The following is an 18,934-nucleotide window of genomic DNA, read 5'->3' on the forward strand; positions in this document are numbered from 1 at the left end:
CATAAAATTTTTATTCGTTTATAAATATTTTGTTAATTCCCTCATTATTTGGAGTTTGAGTATACATATTTAATGTTTGTTTCCTCCTATTATGGGAAGAAAAAAGGAAAATAAATTTTTTGATTAATTTTGTATTTAATGACTCAAGAATCTCAACGGAATATCAATTTTCCTTGATGTGGAGTTGAGATACGTCCATTAATTAGCATATCGATCACTTAAATTTATTTTACCCATTAATCCGTGAAAAGATTATTCTTGGCGCTTCCCCCCCCCCCCTACCCTAACCTAAACTCCAAATTTGACCTACAGAATCTGCTTTTCCCGCTTCTGTAATGCGCTAAGGCAGTTGTTCCTAACTATGACATGAACGGAAAAATCGCACTTTTTTTTCTTTCTAGGAATAAATGGTTTTGAGTTTTTTTTTTTTTGGACCAACGTTTCAGGAGAGGTTTTGTCACCAACCCTAATCTATGCTAGACTGGCTGGGAGTTGCGCCCCCCCCCCCAAAGGATGAATTAATTTCACTATTTTAGTTATTACTTTTTAATTGACTTTTCTTTTGCATTTTTTACGTAGTTAATTAAAAAGAAAACAAAACACACACAGCATATTTGCTTGCTAAGGAAGTATTACTGGAGTCAGAGGCTCAGAGTTGCAGAATACATTTAACTCACTAGTTTCGAATTCAAGGGACCGTATTTTTGCGATTCGTCCACTAATTCTTCTTTGATGGAATAATAATTATTTTGATTTTTTAAAAATTTTATTTATTTATTTTTTTAAATTTGTAGGCGCACCTAAAAGAGTCATTTTGATCCAGGAACCTATTTGCGATTCTTTTTCAGCTTATAAAAAATGCAAAATGAAAGAAATCATATGGTATTTTCTTGGAAAAACCATGATTTTTAATGGAAACGGCATGTAGTATCAATATGTTATCTCAACTGTATCATGGTTTCAAGAACAAATCAGCAATTGTTTTGAAATTCACACAAAAATAGTTTCTGAATTCTTCAGTAAAACTTATATGTTATGATTTTCTTTACAAATAAATTTTAAAAACTTCAATTGAGGTATGGGTTTATTTAATAACTTTGCCCTTTTGTTATAACCTTAACGGCAATGTTCCTGAGTAAAACTGCTCATTGTCTAGCATCTCGGTGACATTCATAGGCGGATTTACGGGGGTGCCAGGGGGTGCGCCGCACCCCCAAGCTTTTTGGTTGGGTTTTGAAAAAAATTAGTTTAGTATATTTCACACAGAAACGCAGTTGGGTGGGGGGGGGGGAATTCATAGCTGCTATACTAGTATATTTACTTGAATCCAGTGTATCACCAAACGTCGCTAGTGCAAGAAAAACATAACTATGTGCTCATATTAAGAATTAAAGTAATTTTATCCATTTGGAAAAAAACCCAATAATTAATTTCATACAAATAAAGAAACTTCTCAAACAATTTATTGTCCAGTGCTGTGTTATTGTATAGAATAATTGCATGTTCTGTAATTGGGTATTTATTTGTATATCAATACCAATTCTTCTATTTTGAAACAACAATGGCTAATTAAGTCCGGAAAGGAAAAAAAAAACATGGCTCTATTACAAGAAACTTTATTAATAAAATCTACACCGAAATCAACCGAAAACCAGCATTTTAAGGTAAATTTTCAAAACTTTTTGAAGCAGGACTCCCGGACATTTTGTTGCAGAGGTGCATCCAGGGGGCAGGGGGCACAAGATTGGTGACCCTCCCCACAAAATGCTGAGTAGATGTTTTCTTAAAAATATTCTTTATTATTGAAGAGAAGAAAAGATCTCATTTTTGTAAAACGCAGTTATTTTACGGAAAAAAAAAGAATGTTGGGAAAAAATCTTAATTTCTTTCAAAAAGAAATAGTGACATTTAAATTTTTCAACAGCTTCAGATTTTTGGCGGCGAATTGTGTGCCTCCTCGCACAATCCTCTTTCCTTCATATCTCCCCCCCCCTTTTTTTTTCTTTTTTTCTATTTCGTTTTCATTTTTTCTATTAGTCCTCAAAATTTTTCTTCTCCAAAGCTCTTTCTCCAGCCAAAGTTATTACAGAGTACCTCAAATTTCGTTTCTTGGGCTTCAAATTCGCAAAATTTCCAAGAAAGTTCTTCCAATCACCTAAATACATCGAAAATCGTTTAAAATTGCGTTTTTGGAGCTTCAGGTTTGATAAACTGCAGTGTCCCTAACGTTACCAAATATGGTCTTACAGTCATGTGTTTAAGACTTTAATTTTAGAAAATATTCGAGCAAGGGCCTCCGACCCCCTTTCTCTAATATAATCGAAGAGTGTTAATATTTTGGTTTTGAAAACTACTATTTTGAAATATTTAAGTGGGAGAATCCTTTTTTTTTTTTAATGCCATGGAGTATTGCAGAAAAACTTCATTTTTAGGACTTCGATTTCGAAAATTTTCCAGGGCAGAGCTCCAGAACACCCCGTACAGTAACAGCATCAAAAATTGTCCTCCGTAGTATTTTTGGAATTCAATTATAAAAAGTTAAAGGAAAGCTTGGGGGAGGGGAGCGGGGTACGTATTTCTATCTGCTATCAAAAAATCGATTGGAGACAGTCTATGAGTCACATTCCTAACCCAAACTATAAATACGGACTATAATCACATTTATAAGAATAAAATTTCTAAAAATAGCCTTGGAGCCACACGTACCTTTCCTGCTCCTAAAATACCACCAAGAACTGTAAAACTGCGTTTTCAAAACTACTATTTCAAATTTTTTTCCGGAATGTGAATTCGATTCCAAACCAGTAGCTGCATTCACCCATTGCTTTTAATATCGTCTTTCGTTTAAGACATTTTCTGCAGTTTGAAATGCTAAGAATTGCCCATCGCCTAATCTTACTAAATATGGTTTACATCGCGTTTTTTAGACTTAAAAGTCTCGCCCCAAAATTATTTTCTGATTTCGCCACTGCCTTGTTATTCCGGGAATACCTCCCCTCCCTAGATCCCTGTTATTGTTGCACCCCCAAATATTTCTGCCTAAATCCGCCTATGGTGACATTATATTGGGTTTAGTATTTAAATGGCTTGAAACGTTAAAGATGTTTTCGGTTCATGTATTTCACATGTTTTCGGTCTACATTAAAAGTATATTAGTGCATAATATTCATGTACTTCGAAGTAGATTCCTCGATCTAAAGGAGAAATAAAAAACATGAACTTTTAAAAATAAAGTCATTAAAGCTTTGTTATGAAACATCAAAGGTGACGTGGGGGGGGGAGGCTATTCAATTTTCCGTACCCCCTCCAAATGATTTTTCTGTATCCGCCCCTGCTGGCTGGTCGTCGTATTCGTATTAGTTAATCAGCACAAAGTACTTTTTTTTATCAGGGACAATTGCCACAATAGGCCATATGGTCGTGGGGAGGGAGGTTCAGGCTCGTTATTTGGATAGTTTGGTCTTAAAAAAAGGTAGTCTCCGATTGAAAAAACTATAAGATCTTGAAGGAAAACTCAAGCTCTTGCGGCCCTGTATTGGTAGGCCCAATTTTTTTCTTGAAGGGGCTCTGTTTTTTATTTTACTTTAAACTGAGCAGGACCGGATCTATAAATTTTGTGCCCCAAAATCTGTAGGGCCATTCCCCTAGTAGTAATGTTTGTGACGTAATTAAGTCTTTGTGTAGTTTTTTTTTTTATTTATTTTTTTTAATTTTTTCCCCAATTTCTTGGGACATTGGGCCCCCCGCAACGCGGGGTCTGCAGGTACGCAGATCCAGCCCTGGAACCAAGGCATTCATGCTCCCCTCTCCCATTGTGCATATATACAGTAGGGGATTCATAACTATATCGTCCAAATAAGCTGTGCTGACTGTGTGTAGATCAGAAACACGGTTACAAAGCAAGATTCATGCTTAGGAACATATGACGTTAACGTAATGCTGACGCGCGATATGCATATAAAGTCAGAAACCGAAACAGAGGCAGTGTCGGATTTCTCTCCTGAAGAAATACTAAAAGTGATGCTGAACAAAAAAAGTCAACAGTTTCGGAATAGCATCGACCTTGCCAATGTTCATTAAGATAAAGTATAGTTGACATTAGTCCAAAAATTTTTTTTTATAACGGGGGGGGGGGGGGGGCAGTCGACACCCTCGCGATCTCCAAAAGTGACTATCTTGGAATGAAGAAACAATTTAATAGTATCAAAAGAGTGCCTAAATCTTTCTCATGAGCGATGTCCTAACTCCATTTAACCCCTTGATATATCATATTGATCCCGGAAAATGGGCGCCCATATGCAACATTTTGAGAAGAGGGGGACCAGATATTTTCCCCATGGTGTAGCAGGATATATTTTCCCCGTGGAAACCGATTTCTGTACAGATTAGAGTTATTAAAATTTGACATTTTTAATAACTTATTCATTAGTAGCTAGAGAAATGTTAATACATTTTTGCGAAGAAAAAATACTAAAATCAAGGAAGTTTTGATTTCCGAGGGTGCCCACCTGGGATGGGGGGGGGGGGGGGTTCATGGCGCATACTGCGCCATTAAAATATTTATAGGGAGGGGTATTTTTCTCATTTGGGGGAAGGAGCTCAATATTGAGACGGGTGCGCCCTTGCCCTTAGGATGACGCCTCTGTGATTTCTAAGGGGGGAGGGCTTGAGCCCTCACTTGCCACCCATATGAGCGTCTATGACCGGAGTACTCCCCCCCCATAAAGAGAGTCCCTCTAAAATGAGGATAAACATATCACTTAAAACTACCCCCTTAAAAACCTAATTAAAGCAGCCTGTGCACCATGAACTCTCTCCCTCCGCGTATATTTCTTCGTAATAAATAACGTCAACAGTCCTGTTCAAGCGACGCATCAAATTAAGGACAGTAGTCCCGGAAAAGCTTCATTTGAATGACAGGGGTGCTCATCCCCGATGGGCAAGGGCGCATCTCCTCTCAATATCGCAAAAAAACACCCGAGCAAGAGTCCCCCCAATGAAAAAAATACCCCTAAAAGAATCCCCCTAAAAACGCCATGATCCTCCCCCTAGGTGGGTACCCCTGTGAAGGAGGACATTTAATACTCAAGAACTCAAGCTATATTATAAAAAGAAAAACATTCCCCAAAAGTCTCCACTAGAGTATTAAGAGATCTCCTTTCCAATACATTCCTCTTAACCATTTCCGCCCTCTAAAAATCTCTGTAGGGACTCTATAATACTAGTTCGAAAACTAATGAGAACTCTAATACTAGTGCATTCTCCCCCCCCCCCCACACACACAAAAAAAAAAGGAAAAAAGCAAATTCAAGGGAAGTCCTCATCGCAATAAGGATCCCTCGAAATTCTCATACACAGCAGCATTTCTTAAAGAATAATCAAAAAGGAAACATTTAAATTGCTTTCGCTTACGACAAAGCCTCAAAGCTTTTGTAACATTGATTCTGAGCGTATTTCTCTGCACGCAAGAAAAAAATGGCAACCGACAATATTACTCAACTGTATAATTCGTCATGTAATTTATTTCCTGTAGAATTAGAAGTTTTTCGCCAAAATGAGCGATTATTTTGCCAATAAGTAGTTCCTACTGGAGTAGACTACGTTAGCCAATCATAGCTGCTTATTTTCGAGGAGTAGTAGCAACGTCCTTGTATATTTTATTCAGTACTAATCAAAAATCATAATGGAATTATTTGGCAATGTTAAATGGCAGCAGGTTTTTGACATGGTCATGACAACCAAACTTCAAAAACATCTTACTTTTCTATGTTGTTTAATGTTTATTTAAATTATTATTACTGTTTTAATAATAAAAAATGCCGTAGTTTCTTCAGTAAATTTTAAAATTAAATACAAAACATTTTTCCTTCGTTGTTTACGTATTTCTGATGTTAAGTTCCAATTCTGGGGAACAAATGTCATTGTGCATAATCTATTTTCACAATAATTTTCCAAAATAATGAACTTTATCGCATTAATATCTGCTAGAAACGTACAGAAAGCCAGATTTTAAATTCAACTTCAGTTATGTACGTAAAGTCTTATATATCTGTATTTTTTTTAACCTGAAATATAATGCAGTTGTAATCTTGTATTCATTTAATGAAAAATATTACTTATGGGCAATTCCACGAAAAAGTTGACATGAGGATTGAAATTTAAAAATTGTTTTATTGCGACAAGTAATTCATCAAATTAAAGCTAGTAACATGAGGTTTATGAAATTATAAAGAAAAGTTTCATAAAAGTTGCGTTTTTATTATTTTTTTTGAGTTTAAAGTTAACATAATGTAACAAACTTGTATTTAGGAAAAACATAGTATTTTCATTCGCCCAGGATTACTATTTAATTTGGGTGGATTATAATTTTTCATAACAAAATACTGAACAGAATTTTTAATATAAATAAAGTTATAAAGTCTCGTTTTTCACACCAGTCACTAAAAAGATGCATAAATTACCATAACAAATGCATTCTTCCATGGAAAAGTATGAAACTTTCCAAAGTTCTATTATTTCCAGGTCTGAATAGGAGTACAATGTTTAAATTTGATCAAATATTTATTCTGTTGGAAAATTTGGTGTGACGGGTGTGACAAACGTTTGTGGGGACATTTTCCTTTCTGAATTGACTGTAGCCATTATCTGGAATAATTTTAAGGCTGAGGCACTGTTAAGCTGTCAATGGGTACTTTTCCGTTAAAGGTACGTACATGAACTGATGGTCCTTAATGGGTTCAAGGATCGTCTCTATTTTATTAGTTTACTTGTTCTTTTGGATATTTGTGTTTCATATTTTCATTTCTGCCCTTATCATTGGAAATTTGAAAAAAAAAAAAAAATCTGATTGGAAATCATTTTTTACTGTTATAAACCATGAAAGTTTTTATGTATGTATGTTTGTTACTCTTTCATTTAAAAACTATGTAATGGATTTTAAAACTTAATAATAATACAGTAGAATACCTTCATAACACCGACCTATACAACACAATTCTGTATAAAACACACCCCTTTTCAGAAGTAAACAATTAGTTTTTCAGTTAAAAAAAGTGCACTATATTACCCTGCGAACAAATTTTTGAAACAGTTTTTCATCTTCCGATCTTAATTTGAAGCTTTTAAATGATAAGTAGTATTCACAGTAAAAAAATAGCATAGTTTATAGAAATAGTTCCGTTTATTTGCCCTTCTGGATTAGCCAAGCCAGCAGAATTTAGATTTGGTATTTAATTAATTAACCCAACAAAAATCATTGAAACATTGTCTGCCAATAGCTGGCAAGCGTCAGTAAGCATATGGCAAATCCACGAAAAAGTCGACTGTTTGTCCCGCGTGTGATGGTTCATTTTTCATTAAAAAATAATGTTTTAAAGGGTAATGTCAATTTTTTTTGCTTAAGATATGACACATAAGTTTGCAATTTGTGAAGCAGAAAAAATTTGTCCATTAATATTTTAAAGTATTATTTTTAATGACAGGTATGAGACTTCATGTGCAGGGCAAAATGGTTGTTTTTTGTGGAATGCCCATATGTGTCATCCAATAGATTGCAGGCATCAGTGAGTCGGTATCTGCTGATAGCTTGCATGTACCAGTGAGTGCGCTCAATCTTTTACTATATGTCTCTGAAGGAAATTCTCAGATGACGTTAAATTGATCACAAATGATGAATTAATGTCATTAACTGATTTGTAAGTTTATTGCTTATATTCACCTTCTCTTCGACCTGTTTTTCCCGGATAACCAGAACTCTACTTTATTTAGCAAGTTAGGGCATTTTTTTTTTCTGTTTTCAAAAATCAGATGAGAACATGCTATCGGTTGTAGAGATTTTCTGAAAGCACATTATAACCAGTTTCACTGTTATAATTGGTTCCATCAAATGCTATTGTAGCTTTTTTTGGTAGTAAGCTTTATTTCAGCTAAACAAATTCTATATTTTTGCTTTAGGGGCATTCCAAGGTATTTTTGACATTTATGTAGAGTCCGTAACATGACCGTTTTTGCCATAGCTTTTTAATTTACTGTTTGATTAGCATATTATTTTATTTTGATCTTTACCAACCAACCTACCAGCTCAAATTAAAATAATTTGCAAATCAAACGGTAAATTAAAAAGTTATGGCAAAAAAAGGTCACGTTACGGACTCTACATAATGTCAAAAATACCTTGGAATGTCCCTTTAACTACAGTCAGACCTCTATATATCGAAGTAGCAAAGTGCCAGAAAAAAATTCGATATATTGAAACTATCTTATTTTATCCTAAAAATCTCCTAAAACATTAAAATTAAAGCTAATTTTCGTGTATGAAACCTAATTTCTAATTTATACAAGCATTGGATTAATTAAAAGTTAATTAAAAAAATAACAGAAATTACATTTTTGCGCCTTCATACATCTTCATTCTTTGTCAATTCAACTTGATCCGCAATATTAAGGGATTTTCGTTTTGACAAATCGAGAGAAAAGTAAAAAATTAATCTACTTAACTTGAATAATTTTTTTACTGCTGCTAAAACGGCTAGGAACGATAATCATCAGACAAAAGAGATGACTTGAAACTGATTTTACAATGTTACCGGTTACAATTAAGATATTTGAAATAGTCTTGAGGGAATTTAAGAATTCTAGAACGAAACAACAACCTATCTACACACCCTTCAACCCCAAATTATATAGATCCTTATGAGTTTCGTAGCAACCTTTAGTGAACATAATTTTCTCCCCTAACCTTTATTTTTCATGAGACAAACAGTCTAAAAAGGAAAAAAAATCTACGAATGTCTCGAAAAAAAATTCGATGTATAGAATTTTTTTTGATATATGGAAACAATTTTTCTATGTCAATTCTTGTCTCTATACAGTATTATAATTTAACTCAAAAATTTTTGAGTTAATTAAAATGAAAGTTATTTGGTGTTGAAGCTTCAAAGTTGAGGTCTGTGTTTGCTCCCACCTTTTGAGAACTGCCCATATGACTGTTACTAATTTACTCCATGTTTGACATTTCATAATTTTCTTTTATAGTGAATGATAATGTCTTATCATGTTCAAGACTTCTCTGCTCTGGATGGTGGGCAACTAGAATCTTATGCAAATGGACTTCAATTATCAGGTTACTGTGATGGTATGGCCCTGGGCCAAGAATATAGTTTGCTCCAGAGTATTTTGGTTGATGGTGGCACACATTTTGGTGTATCTACAGTATCTTTTGATAATTTTGAAGAATTGTTATGGATGGGGAACCAAGGAGTGAGTGCATATATTCATTTTGTATTCTAATATATTGAAAATATTTTACATTGGTTGCTTTAAAACTCCCGGAAACTTCTTTTGAGTGTTTGTATTAGAAGTCATGGGCAATGAAGGTAACTTCCTGCCAACCTGTAAATGCCAGGTCATAAAAAGAAAAAAATGTTGTGAATGTTTAATAATGTCAAATGCTGTTAGATTTGAGAAAATTGTAGAAATGTATGAAGATTTTTCCAGGAGAATAAAATGAATTTATTTATGTGTAGTATATCTGCTGTAAAAAATACTTTTGTATTTTTGCTCCATATACTTTGTTGTAACGTGTCATCAAATAAATGAAAATAAGCTGTATAAATACTGTGCTTTCAACTAGTATTAGACTAATGTAACAATCTTAAACGCTTAAAATTGAAAAAAAAAAAAAAAAAATGAATTAAAAAAAAAAAAAAAGAAAACAATCAGGGTTTTGAACCTTCCAGATTTTAGGATACCAACATTGGGGTCTCTATATGTAATAAAATGTCAACTCTCTTTTTTTCCATTTTGTAAAATGTCATGATTTTTAAGAATTTTTGACACTAAGTTTGATAATTTTCTTTTAATAAATTATTTGATTTTTTAGGGTCATTTAACTTCTTATTCAACTGCTGAGTTACAAAAATATACATCGTTCCAAGTTCATGTTAGCAATGAAGTTCGTGCAATTGTTCCACATGATGCTGGTATTTTGTCCCTCACAACAAATTCTCTTCGTATGTCTGCAAGAAGAGGACTTCCTATGTTTAGCCACTGGTAATTATTTTTCACATCTCAAAAAAATAAAAAAATAAAGAAAAGAAAAAGGTTCTGTTGGAATTATTGCCTCCCTCCCCCCAAAAATGTCTGTTTTCTTCGGCTGTCTTTTTAATTACATATTTTATATAAATTCATTTATAAACACTAATTAATATTATTTCGAAAAGTGAACTTGTGTTTTATAGTTGTGTGCTTGATTGAGCTCACTTTATAATAATATTTTTAAAAAAAAAAAAAAATCAGAATATAAAAGAATAATTTCTTTTTTTCAAATTTTACTTCTTAAATATATTTGCAGTGCTAGGCAAGTGTCTAATTTGCTTTGTGTAAATTCAACTGTGGTTTTGTTATGATTTTGTAATGATGAGGAATAAGCGAACTCTGTTCCTGTTTTCTGCACATTTTCTTATATATTTTGACCTTTTATTGATGCAACATTTGTTTCCTTACTAATTAAGCATGCTATCAAGCCATCAAACAATGACTTCAATTTCTTTAATGTTGTAAAATGTATTAAAATTGCTCGGATATTTAGTTTTGTTTTGTAGTATCAATTTCATGCTTAGAATTTAAGGATACATGTTTCCTCTTATCTGATATTGGGTCAGTTTCATTTAATATCCCTGCAATAATTTTGCAGCTCTGAACAAGTCCAGAACATGCAGTGCATGGTTTTAACCCCAACTGGTACATTGCTCATGGGTGGTCATCACAAAAATCTTATTGAATTGGATTTGAATACTGTGGAAGAAATAAACGTTGTTCAAGTGAGCGGAGATAACTGTGCAATCTTGCGTAAACATCCTCGTTTCATTTGTTCTGGTGATATCAGTGGAAAAGTAAGTTGAATTTTTCTTCTTCAAGTAATTAGCTGTCGAATACTTGTCCTGCGCTAAATTAATTACATCATTTTTTTCGATATTAAAAATTCTGAGATTTTTGTAAAAATTTCTCTTGAGCAGATTATTTTTCGGATTATTGTCGACCTCTTAATTTTTCTGGTGTCAGAATGGAATACCTATTGCTGTAGCGTAATTTTGGGCATTATGCAATACAAAGAATTGCATTTACATTATGCTTTCTTGTTACTTTTACTAGTAATGCCACTTTTTGAAATAAAAAATGTTTGTCATTTGATCTGTGAACAGGTTTGATGCAAACTTTATTTTAAAAACTTTTCATTCTTCATGTTTGAATTTTTGCATGCAAGAGTGGCTTTGAAATTAATAGGAAATGTTTATGATGATAAAACAATGAATTCTTTAATGAGGGTGGAGGTTTTTTTTATATACTGACGTAAATGTAGCAGGAAGAAACAAACCACTCAAATGGTACTCTAGTTTAATATATTGTTCAGTGTTTATGATTAGTGCTTCAGATTTACTCAGTCCTTGTACAAAGAATTGAATATAAAATTCAGTAAATTTCAGAAAAGCACTAATTGTAATGCATGCAGACAGGTCAAAATAACCACTCAACCTTCATTTGGGGGGTGAGTAAAATTGTAGTTCAGTCTGAAACTTGAGTGACAAATTTTTGTGATTGTGAAACTTCCTTTTCTATGTACAAGGAAGTTTAGGAAAATCAATGCTTTTCTGTCAATTTGTCAATGTCTTGTAATGTTTTATATTTTAATTTTGATGTTTTATGATTCTGGTCACTTCTCTAATTGATGCCACTTGCTTATGATTGAGTGTAATATTTTCAAATAGTAAAAATTTTAACCATTGACTCTCACTCTGTTTGAGAATTTGTAGTATTTTCTTATTTTAATGTTTTTAGAAAAAAGCTGCCTGCTGTGTAAATGAAATTTTGATTTATTTGTAGGTTGCCTTACATGATCCAAATACTCTAAGTGTTGAACACATAATAGATTGCCATTCTGGAATGTTATCTGATTTTGATGTTCATGGTAATCAACTTGTGAGTTGTGGTTTTTCTGCAAGGTTAGATTTTCATTTAAATTTTGTTTATCATGTAATTTTCCATGTACAAAATAAAAAGTAATCTAAATATGTTAAAAACTATTAAGGGATATATTTTAGTAGATGTATATTTAGGATGGTATAATTCTTCATTAGTAGAAATTCTTTCTGATTTTATTAAATACGGTGTCTACAGAATTTAAACCATTTGATAATGGTTTTTCATTGTCATTTGTCATGAGATATCTTTTAAACAAAACTGTTGTTTTGCTTTTGTTTTTTTTAAATGTTTTTATCTTTGTAATGGTAAAATATCTATGGCAATTGTATGGGATACATTAAGAATTTTATGTAATCTTGTCACCTTTTTGTTGCATTCATAATTTAGGGCCATTCTAAAATTAAGGGGAAGTTTTCATCCCTGTGATTTTATGTATTAAAAAAATTGCATGCTTTAGAAAAAGTCAGCAAACAAGTGTAACTTTGTTTAGACTGTAACGAAGTAATATACTTTGATACCATATAATTTGCATTACATTCTTTCACAATCTTTTGACATTAACAATCTCATTTGTGTTCAATCCATTAGAGTTTTTTCGATGTTTCTTAGCTGTTTTTTATGCTACTAAAGTAAGTAATGTAAGGCTTTTCTAATTTAGGCATGGAGAGCTGTCAGTTGAAAGGTTTCTGAAAGTTTATGACCTGCGAGTCATGAAAAGTATGAGTCCAATACCCATGATGTTTCCACCTTTACTTCTTCGATTTGTACCGGCTTACAGTTCTCGTCTTTGTGTTGTTTCACAGGTATAATTGATGTTCTGCTTTAAAGTGCTTTAAACTTGCAAATTAAGATTTTGCAAATATGTATGACTGAAAGATTTCAAGTCAACTATACATTTTTAGCCTTTGAGAAAGTTTAGCTAAAAACAAAAATTATTGTTGAAATGTAAACTCTTCACAAAATACATGCCCCCAAAGATGGGGATTCCAGCTATAAATAGACCCAAAAATAAATTTGCAGAATAAGCGTTAAAAAATAAACTATTTTTCAGCCATCTAAGGCTTAAAATTAGTACAATCAAAACAAAAAAAAGTGTCCAGTTTCATTTTAACCTAAGAATATTAATGATTTTTTTTATTTTAACATTATTAGTGATGCACATTAAAACTGCAATCCAGAATTAAATGGAATTACGGAAAGCAGTCAATGAAATTGTCTATGCAATACAATTTTTTGTGAACAACTAAATGGGTTTTAATGACTTAAGTTAGTAAAATGCAATTAATACACAATACTTGAAGTTCTTCTCTTTTGAGGAATCAGCACCTTGAGCTAATTAATCATATCCGCTACAGTTGGCTAAAACAGAGTGTTGGATTAAAGACGATCATATTTAAGAACAACATTGCTATTATGTTTTTTCTGTTCCTTTATTTTGCTAGAACTTGAATGCTAGAAGTCAAAACTTTGTACAGCTATTACAAAGATGTGTTTGAGAAATAACGTTACCTTATGCTCCCCTCTCTTTCTATTAACTTTCCCCTGTTTTTAAAGCTTGTTTTGGTATTACGGTATCCTAAGTGAACTGCCACTGTTTCCACAAGTCTGTAGCATTTTATCGTAGTGGAAAAGTTAAACCTTTTTTTTTTTTTTTTTTTGAAAAGAAATTTCCGTACCTTGTGTGGTTTGTCTCTTGCATTTCTCCCCTCTAAGATTATAGAAAGGTGCAATTCCATGGTAACAGATGTATCATTGTTGCACAAAACACCCTACAAAGACTCCAAATATAATATAATACAGGGTTAAGTAGCCATATTTCACGCCCCGTAGTTTCTCTGATCTGATACTAGGCATCGCCACCAGTGATATTTTTCTGGTTGGGGACAAGAATGGTATTTGGAAGTTTCATGAGTTGTGTCCTCTGCATTGCCATTTTGGAACACTTATTATGATTTTTGAAAACTTGAATTGTCGTAATACTATTTGTAAATGCTCTTTTTGATAAGTTACAATGTGTTTATTTAGTTATATTTGACATAATTGTTTAAGGTAAAATATAAAGGTGAATTATCTGAGCGTTTTGCCATCTAAGGTTTGCTTCACCTAGAGTAGAAAGCCACCATATAGGCAAATATATGATGATCCTATTTTCGTCCTCTTCGGAGATTGAATTAAAGCCATTGATGCACAATATCCTATGTGCCAAAAATCTTTTCATGGAGACAAAATATGCTTCGGGACAAAGAACAAAAGAAAAAAATATTTGTGACACTAGTTAGGAGGTTTAAAATACCAGTCTTACATTTGTTGGTTAAATATTTTGCAAAAAAGCTGAACAATTTGTGATGTTTCGCTTTAATACAATTCTTAATCCATATTTATTTTTATTGCCTGGTTTTTAACCCATTATTAAATCTTTTAGAAGGTTTATTGGAGGGGGACGAAAATAGGATAAAAATTTTCAGTTCTAGTAAAAGTGCATTTTTAAAAAACTTATTTTAACAAAAAGCAAATTGTGTGTTATGTATTTAAGCTTAAGTACCACATGTAGGTTTTGTTGGTGATGTTATATAAATTTTTTAGATTCATTGATTGCAACATACGCTACTCACAGGCCAAAAAGCTTAGGGAAGATGAAATATGGCACCTTTATCATATTCTTGTTTCATTGCTTGAACTTTATGACGAACCTAGACTCTATGTCTATGTAATTTCCATAAACAGTATTTAAATATATATATATATATATATATATATATATATATATATATATATATATATATATATATATATATATATATGTATATATATTTGAGAAACTGTTAGGAAAATTATTGAATTTTCAATTTTATGCAAAAAAAGAAAGACATGTTCTAGTTGAAGTTAATTTGCTTATTTAGCTAATGCAATTTAAATAATATTTCTCTAGTTTTTTAGTTCAGGTCTTGTGTTACTTTATCCTTGAGTATATTTATATTCATTTATAAATTTTAGACTGGTCAGTTTCAAATGGTTGATACTGATAATTCTGAGCAGTATGCTTTATTCATTCATCAAGTTGAAACAGGAGGTGCTGATATTCTCACTTTTGATACTTCATCTTCCTGTCAAGCATTTACTTTCGGAGATGCTGCTGGTATGATCATGTATAATTTTTCTGTGATTTGCTTTTGAAGTCATATAAACTAACATACTTTTTTTTATTTTCATTGTGTGTTCGCATATCAAAATGAAACTAATCATTCTATAATCAATGATCTGTTTGTCATTTAATGTTACAATATTTTTAATACTTTGCAAAAGTGTCGTCTGCTCTAGAAAGGCATATTTTGTGATTTTCATTGAGCTATTAAACTCGAGAATTAACCAAAATAAAATATGTAATGTGACTTTTGTGGTTTAAATAAGTTTCAAAATATGCATGAATTCTAATAAATACATACATTTTAAAAAATGTGTTAGTGAACACAATTAAAACCTCTATAAAACATAGTCATTCACCCATTTCCAAACATTTCTAAAATTAAGGTAGAAGTTTTGATTTGATGTTTAAATCAGGGATTAGGTTTTCCTAACGAACTGTCTAAAATAAACAAATAGAAGTTTATTACCAAAATAAGTTCTTAAATCAGCACTCTTTGGGCAGATTAAAAAAGCAGGAAACACTTAAGTTTAAAAGCTTAGCTTATTCGCTAAAGTTTAGCTGGAAATTCCTTCAATATGTTAGTTGCTAAATAACCTTTTCTTTGTCTCTTATCTCTTTTTGCATCATGCATTTTATTAATGGAATTTCTTTTTCTCTTTAACCCAAAATGAGTACTATCTTTAAATGTATTGAACCTGCGTAAAATTTCTGTTTTGAAAGTTTTTCCGGACAGGTTCAAGTTATTTTAATTTATAATGTGCCTTTCAATATACTGTTGAAAACAGCTAAGTTATCACTTTTAATAAAATTTTCTGCAAAGTTATTTTTTAACTATTAAAGATTGAAATATAATTTTTTTAGGTTATCTGCATTTATATGGTGCTAGTAATGAAGTTCAGTTTAATCAGTTTAACAGACCAACTGAATTTGCCGATTCAGTATGTATTATGTTTAAAGTACTCAAATTGTGAGCTTTCACATTTCTTAGTTTATTCCTATGTGCAATATATGAATGACTAACTATTGGACAGGTTGAACCACTTCCTCCAATTGATATCAACGATGAGGTTACACCTTTATCAACAGTTCCAGCCCCTCATTGTGATGGAAAGCTTTTGTCAGATTGGCCAGAAGAATTTTCGCAAGTGGTTTATAGGTTAATATGTTTTTTTAAACTATGTTTTGTTGTTAAATTGCAAAAATTTTTGACTAATTTGTTCCGCAACATAAAAGTAAAGAAAATAAAAAGAGAAAAATAATTTAAAAAAAAATGATAAAACAAAATAATAAAATAAAGTAATATAAAAAACATTGCATTTTAGACCAACTCCACCAATTGATCCATTGATCTTAAGTACTATGAAAATGGTTGGTTCAATTGGATATGCTCCTAATCCTGGAAATAAAAAGCGTAATCAAGTTCCATATCAGTTTAATCAGAACAAGCCATCTCAAGATTCACCTGTTCCAAAAGGCAAGTTGATTTAAATTTAATTTATTTGCTGATAGTTTTATTACTTGGTCTCAAGTTTTTAAGTGTTTAAAAATGTCTGTAGTGAACTTTTTGCATTTGGTCATAATGTGTTTTTTCCCTATTGCATAGAAACTTTTGTAATAAATAACTGATGTGTACATACAAGGTATGTTAAAAACATAACCAACCTTTGGCTAAAGTTAAAAAAAAAGGCAAATTGGGAATTTCTGAAACTAAATCCTCCTCAAAGTAATCTTTTGCGAATTATATATACTTCTCCCAGCGGTGTTGCTACTGTTGAAAACTTTCGAAGAAGACCTGTTTCAGAAAGGAGTTCAGCTCGGCTGTCGTTACAGCTATAGCGTCTTCTCTTGTCTAAAATATAGTATGTGCCTATCTCCTCTTGAGTTTGGGACAACCAAAAATCGTAGGGTCCATAAATGAGTTAGGAGTCTATTGAACCACAGGAGTCTGGTTGTTCGCCAAAAACATGTAAATCAAGTGCCGGAAATGTTCTTCAAAATCATCAGCAAAAGTCGTCTGCAACTGATTAGGGTAGCTAAAAATAGTTAATAAGTAAAAATCCAGGTATATTTACACACAAAATTTATCATTTCTACACAAAAGCTTTTTTGAACCAGGACCGGATTTGGAAATGTGGAGGCCCCGGCGCAACGAAGGAGTGGAGGGCCCTAATCCGGGTTCGAAAAAATCATCGTATTTTCGAAAATATCTGAAATTTTGATATATATCCGAATATTTTGATATATATGTATGTATGCGATATTTTCGACCCGTGAAAATTAGGATATTTTGTAAAAAATTTATTGTGGGGGCCCCTTTGTTGTGGAGGCCCCGGGGCAGTTGCCCCGCCTGCCCTCCCCTAAATCTGGCCCTGTTTTGAACATATATTTTGGAGAACATATAGCATCCTAGAAGCATAGTTAATACAATTACTAAACTTACTACTAGTTAATACTAGAAGTAAATACAATTTTTTTGAGGTAACTTAGGATGTAGGTGTAACCTTGCACATCAGTCACTTTCACAACATTAATGAGAGGGCTGACACTGTTATTTAATATTCACATGTGACCACAGAATTCAATGAATCATTGTTTGTTTTAGTTTTTATTTGGTCTGATATACCCGCATGACACTCCCCTTAAAATTCTTCTATGGTCCATGGGGGGGGGGGGTTGCCCCCCACCCTGAGAACCGCTAATCTAAATGAAGATGGTTAAACCACATCCCAAAGGATTGATTTCAAAATCACCATGTTCAAGATAATGATCATGAACTCGTCAAATTCGGTGAAAAACAAAATTCTAAATTGATTGTTCTGAAAGCAAAACAAAACCTCTATTTTGCTTGTAATGCTGATGAGACTCAACCTTGTATTGACCAAAATAAAGTTTGGAACATAACATTAATTAGAAGGTGAAGCTTCTTGATCTAATTAATGGGAAAAGATAGCATTGTCGAATTCTTATCTATTATTAATTTCTTATGCATCAAAAAATAAATAAACTGATTCAAGCTGCTGTATATGGCAACATTCTTTTTTTTTTGTTTGTATTTTGAAATCTAAAGAAGCTTGTGGCTTTGATACTGAATAGTTTCACCCTTTTGTATCTTGAACCTTTAAAATTGGTTTCTAAAACTTTTGTCAATTTCTGATCATTTCAATTTATTTAGTTTATGTTTTACCTGTTTAGATGTTGGTCCTGATATTGTTCCTCACAGGTACTTAAAACAAGAAATTAAATATTCTAAGATGGGTTTGGATGAAATAGATTTTAATCGTTACAATCGGACAAGTTTCTCCGGTTTGGAAGCAAATTTGCCCAATTCTTACTGCAACAATCTTATACAGGTAAAGAACTTTGTTTAGAATTTCGTGATGTTTTTTAACTTGAAAAAACTCAGATTATCTATTACAATGTAATGCAAAACTTCACACATTCAGATCTGAGCTATTTCAACCGCATGGCTCCCTCTAGATTGGGGGTGTTTTGGCGCTGTTCATGATTTAAAAAAAAAAAGACTTGAAAGATGTATATTTTTGAATTTTTATTTTGTTACATGCTTCAAGCTGGTTTTATTTATAACTAGCTGTGTCGCATGGCTTTGCACGGTCTCCCTTGAAAATAAATGTTATATCAAGTGACGTGTGTGTTCAACAATCAGTCTTGAACAAAAAAGAATTTTAAAATTACCTGGCGGATTGCGGAACCAGACAGGTAAAAAACTTTAAATCCCCCGATAGCAGGAAAAGCCTCAAAACGAAAGCCAGAATTTTTTCAGGAAAAAAATGGCAGCAGATCTTTCTCCTT

General features: G+C 32.4%; 1 protein-coding gene across 1 annotated transcript in view; it reads left to right on the top strand.

Annotated features, from left to right (window-relative positions):
• Positions 1-9,042: 9,042 nt before the first annotated feature.
• Positions 9,043-18,934, top strand: part of LOC129225606 (PAN2-PAN3 deadenylation complex catalytic subunit PAN2-like) — a 51,148-nt gene continuing 41,256 nt past the window's right edge. Inside the window, exons 1-10 of the mRNA XM_054860071.1 lie at positions 9,043-9,258; positions 9,881-10,050; positions 10,694-10,892; positions 11,881-11,999; positions 12,638-12,782; positions 14,974-15,115; positions 15,986-16,062; positions 16,156-16,280; positions 16,447-16,598; positions 18,317-18,474. Of these exons, the coding sequence (XP_054716046.1) occupies positions 9,043-9,258; positions 9,881-10,050; positions 10,694-10,892; positions 11,881-11,999; positions 12,638-12,782; positions 14,974-15,115; positions 15,986-16,062; positions 16,156-16,280; positions 16,447-16,598; positions 18,317-18,474 (1,503 nt within the window). The remainder of the gene's footprint in view (positions 9,259-9,880; positions 10,051-10,693; positions 10,893-11,880; positions 12,000-12,637; positions 12,783-14,973; positions 15,116-15,985; positions 16,063-16,155; positions 16,281-16,446; positions 16,599-18,316; positions 18,475-18,934) is intronic.

This window comes from Uloborus diversus, chromosome 1, assembly GCF_026930045.1.
Source record: "Uloborus diversus isolate 005 chromosome 1, Udiv.v.3.1, whole genome shotgun sequence".
Taxonomy (NCBI): Eukaryota; Metazoa; Arthropoda; class Arachnida; order Araneae; family Uloboridae; genus Uloborus; species Uloborus diversus.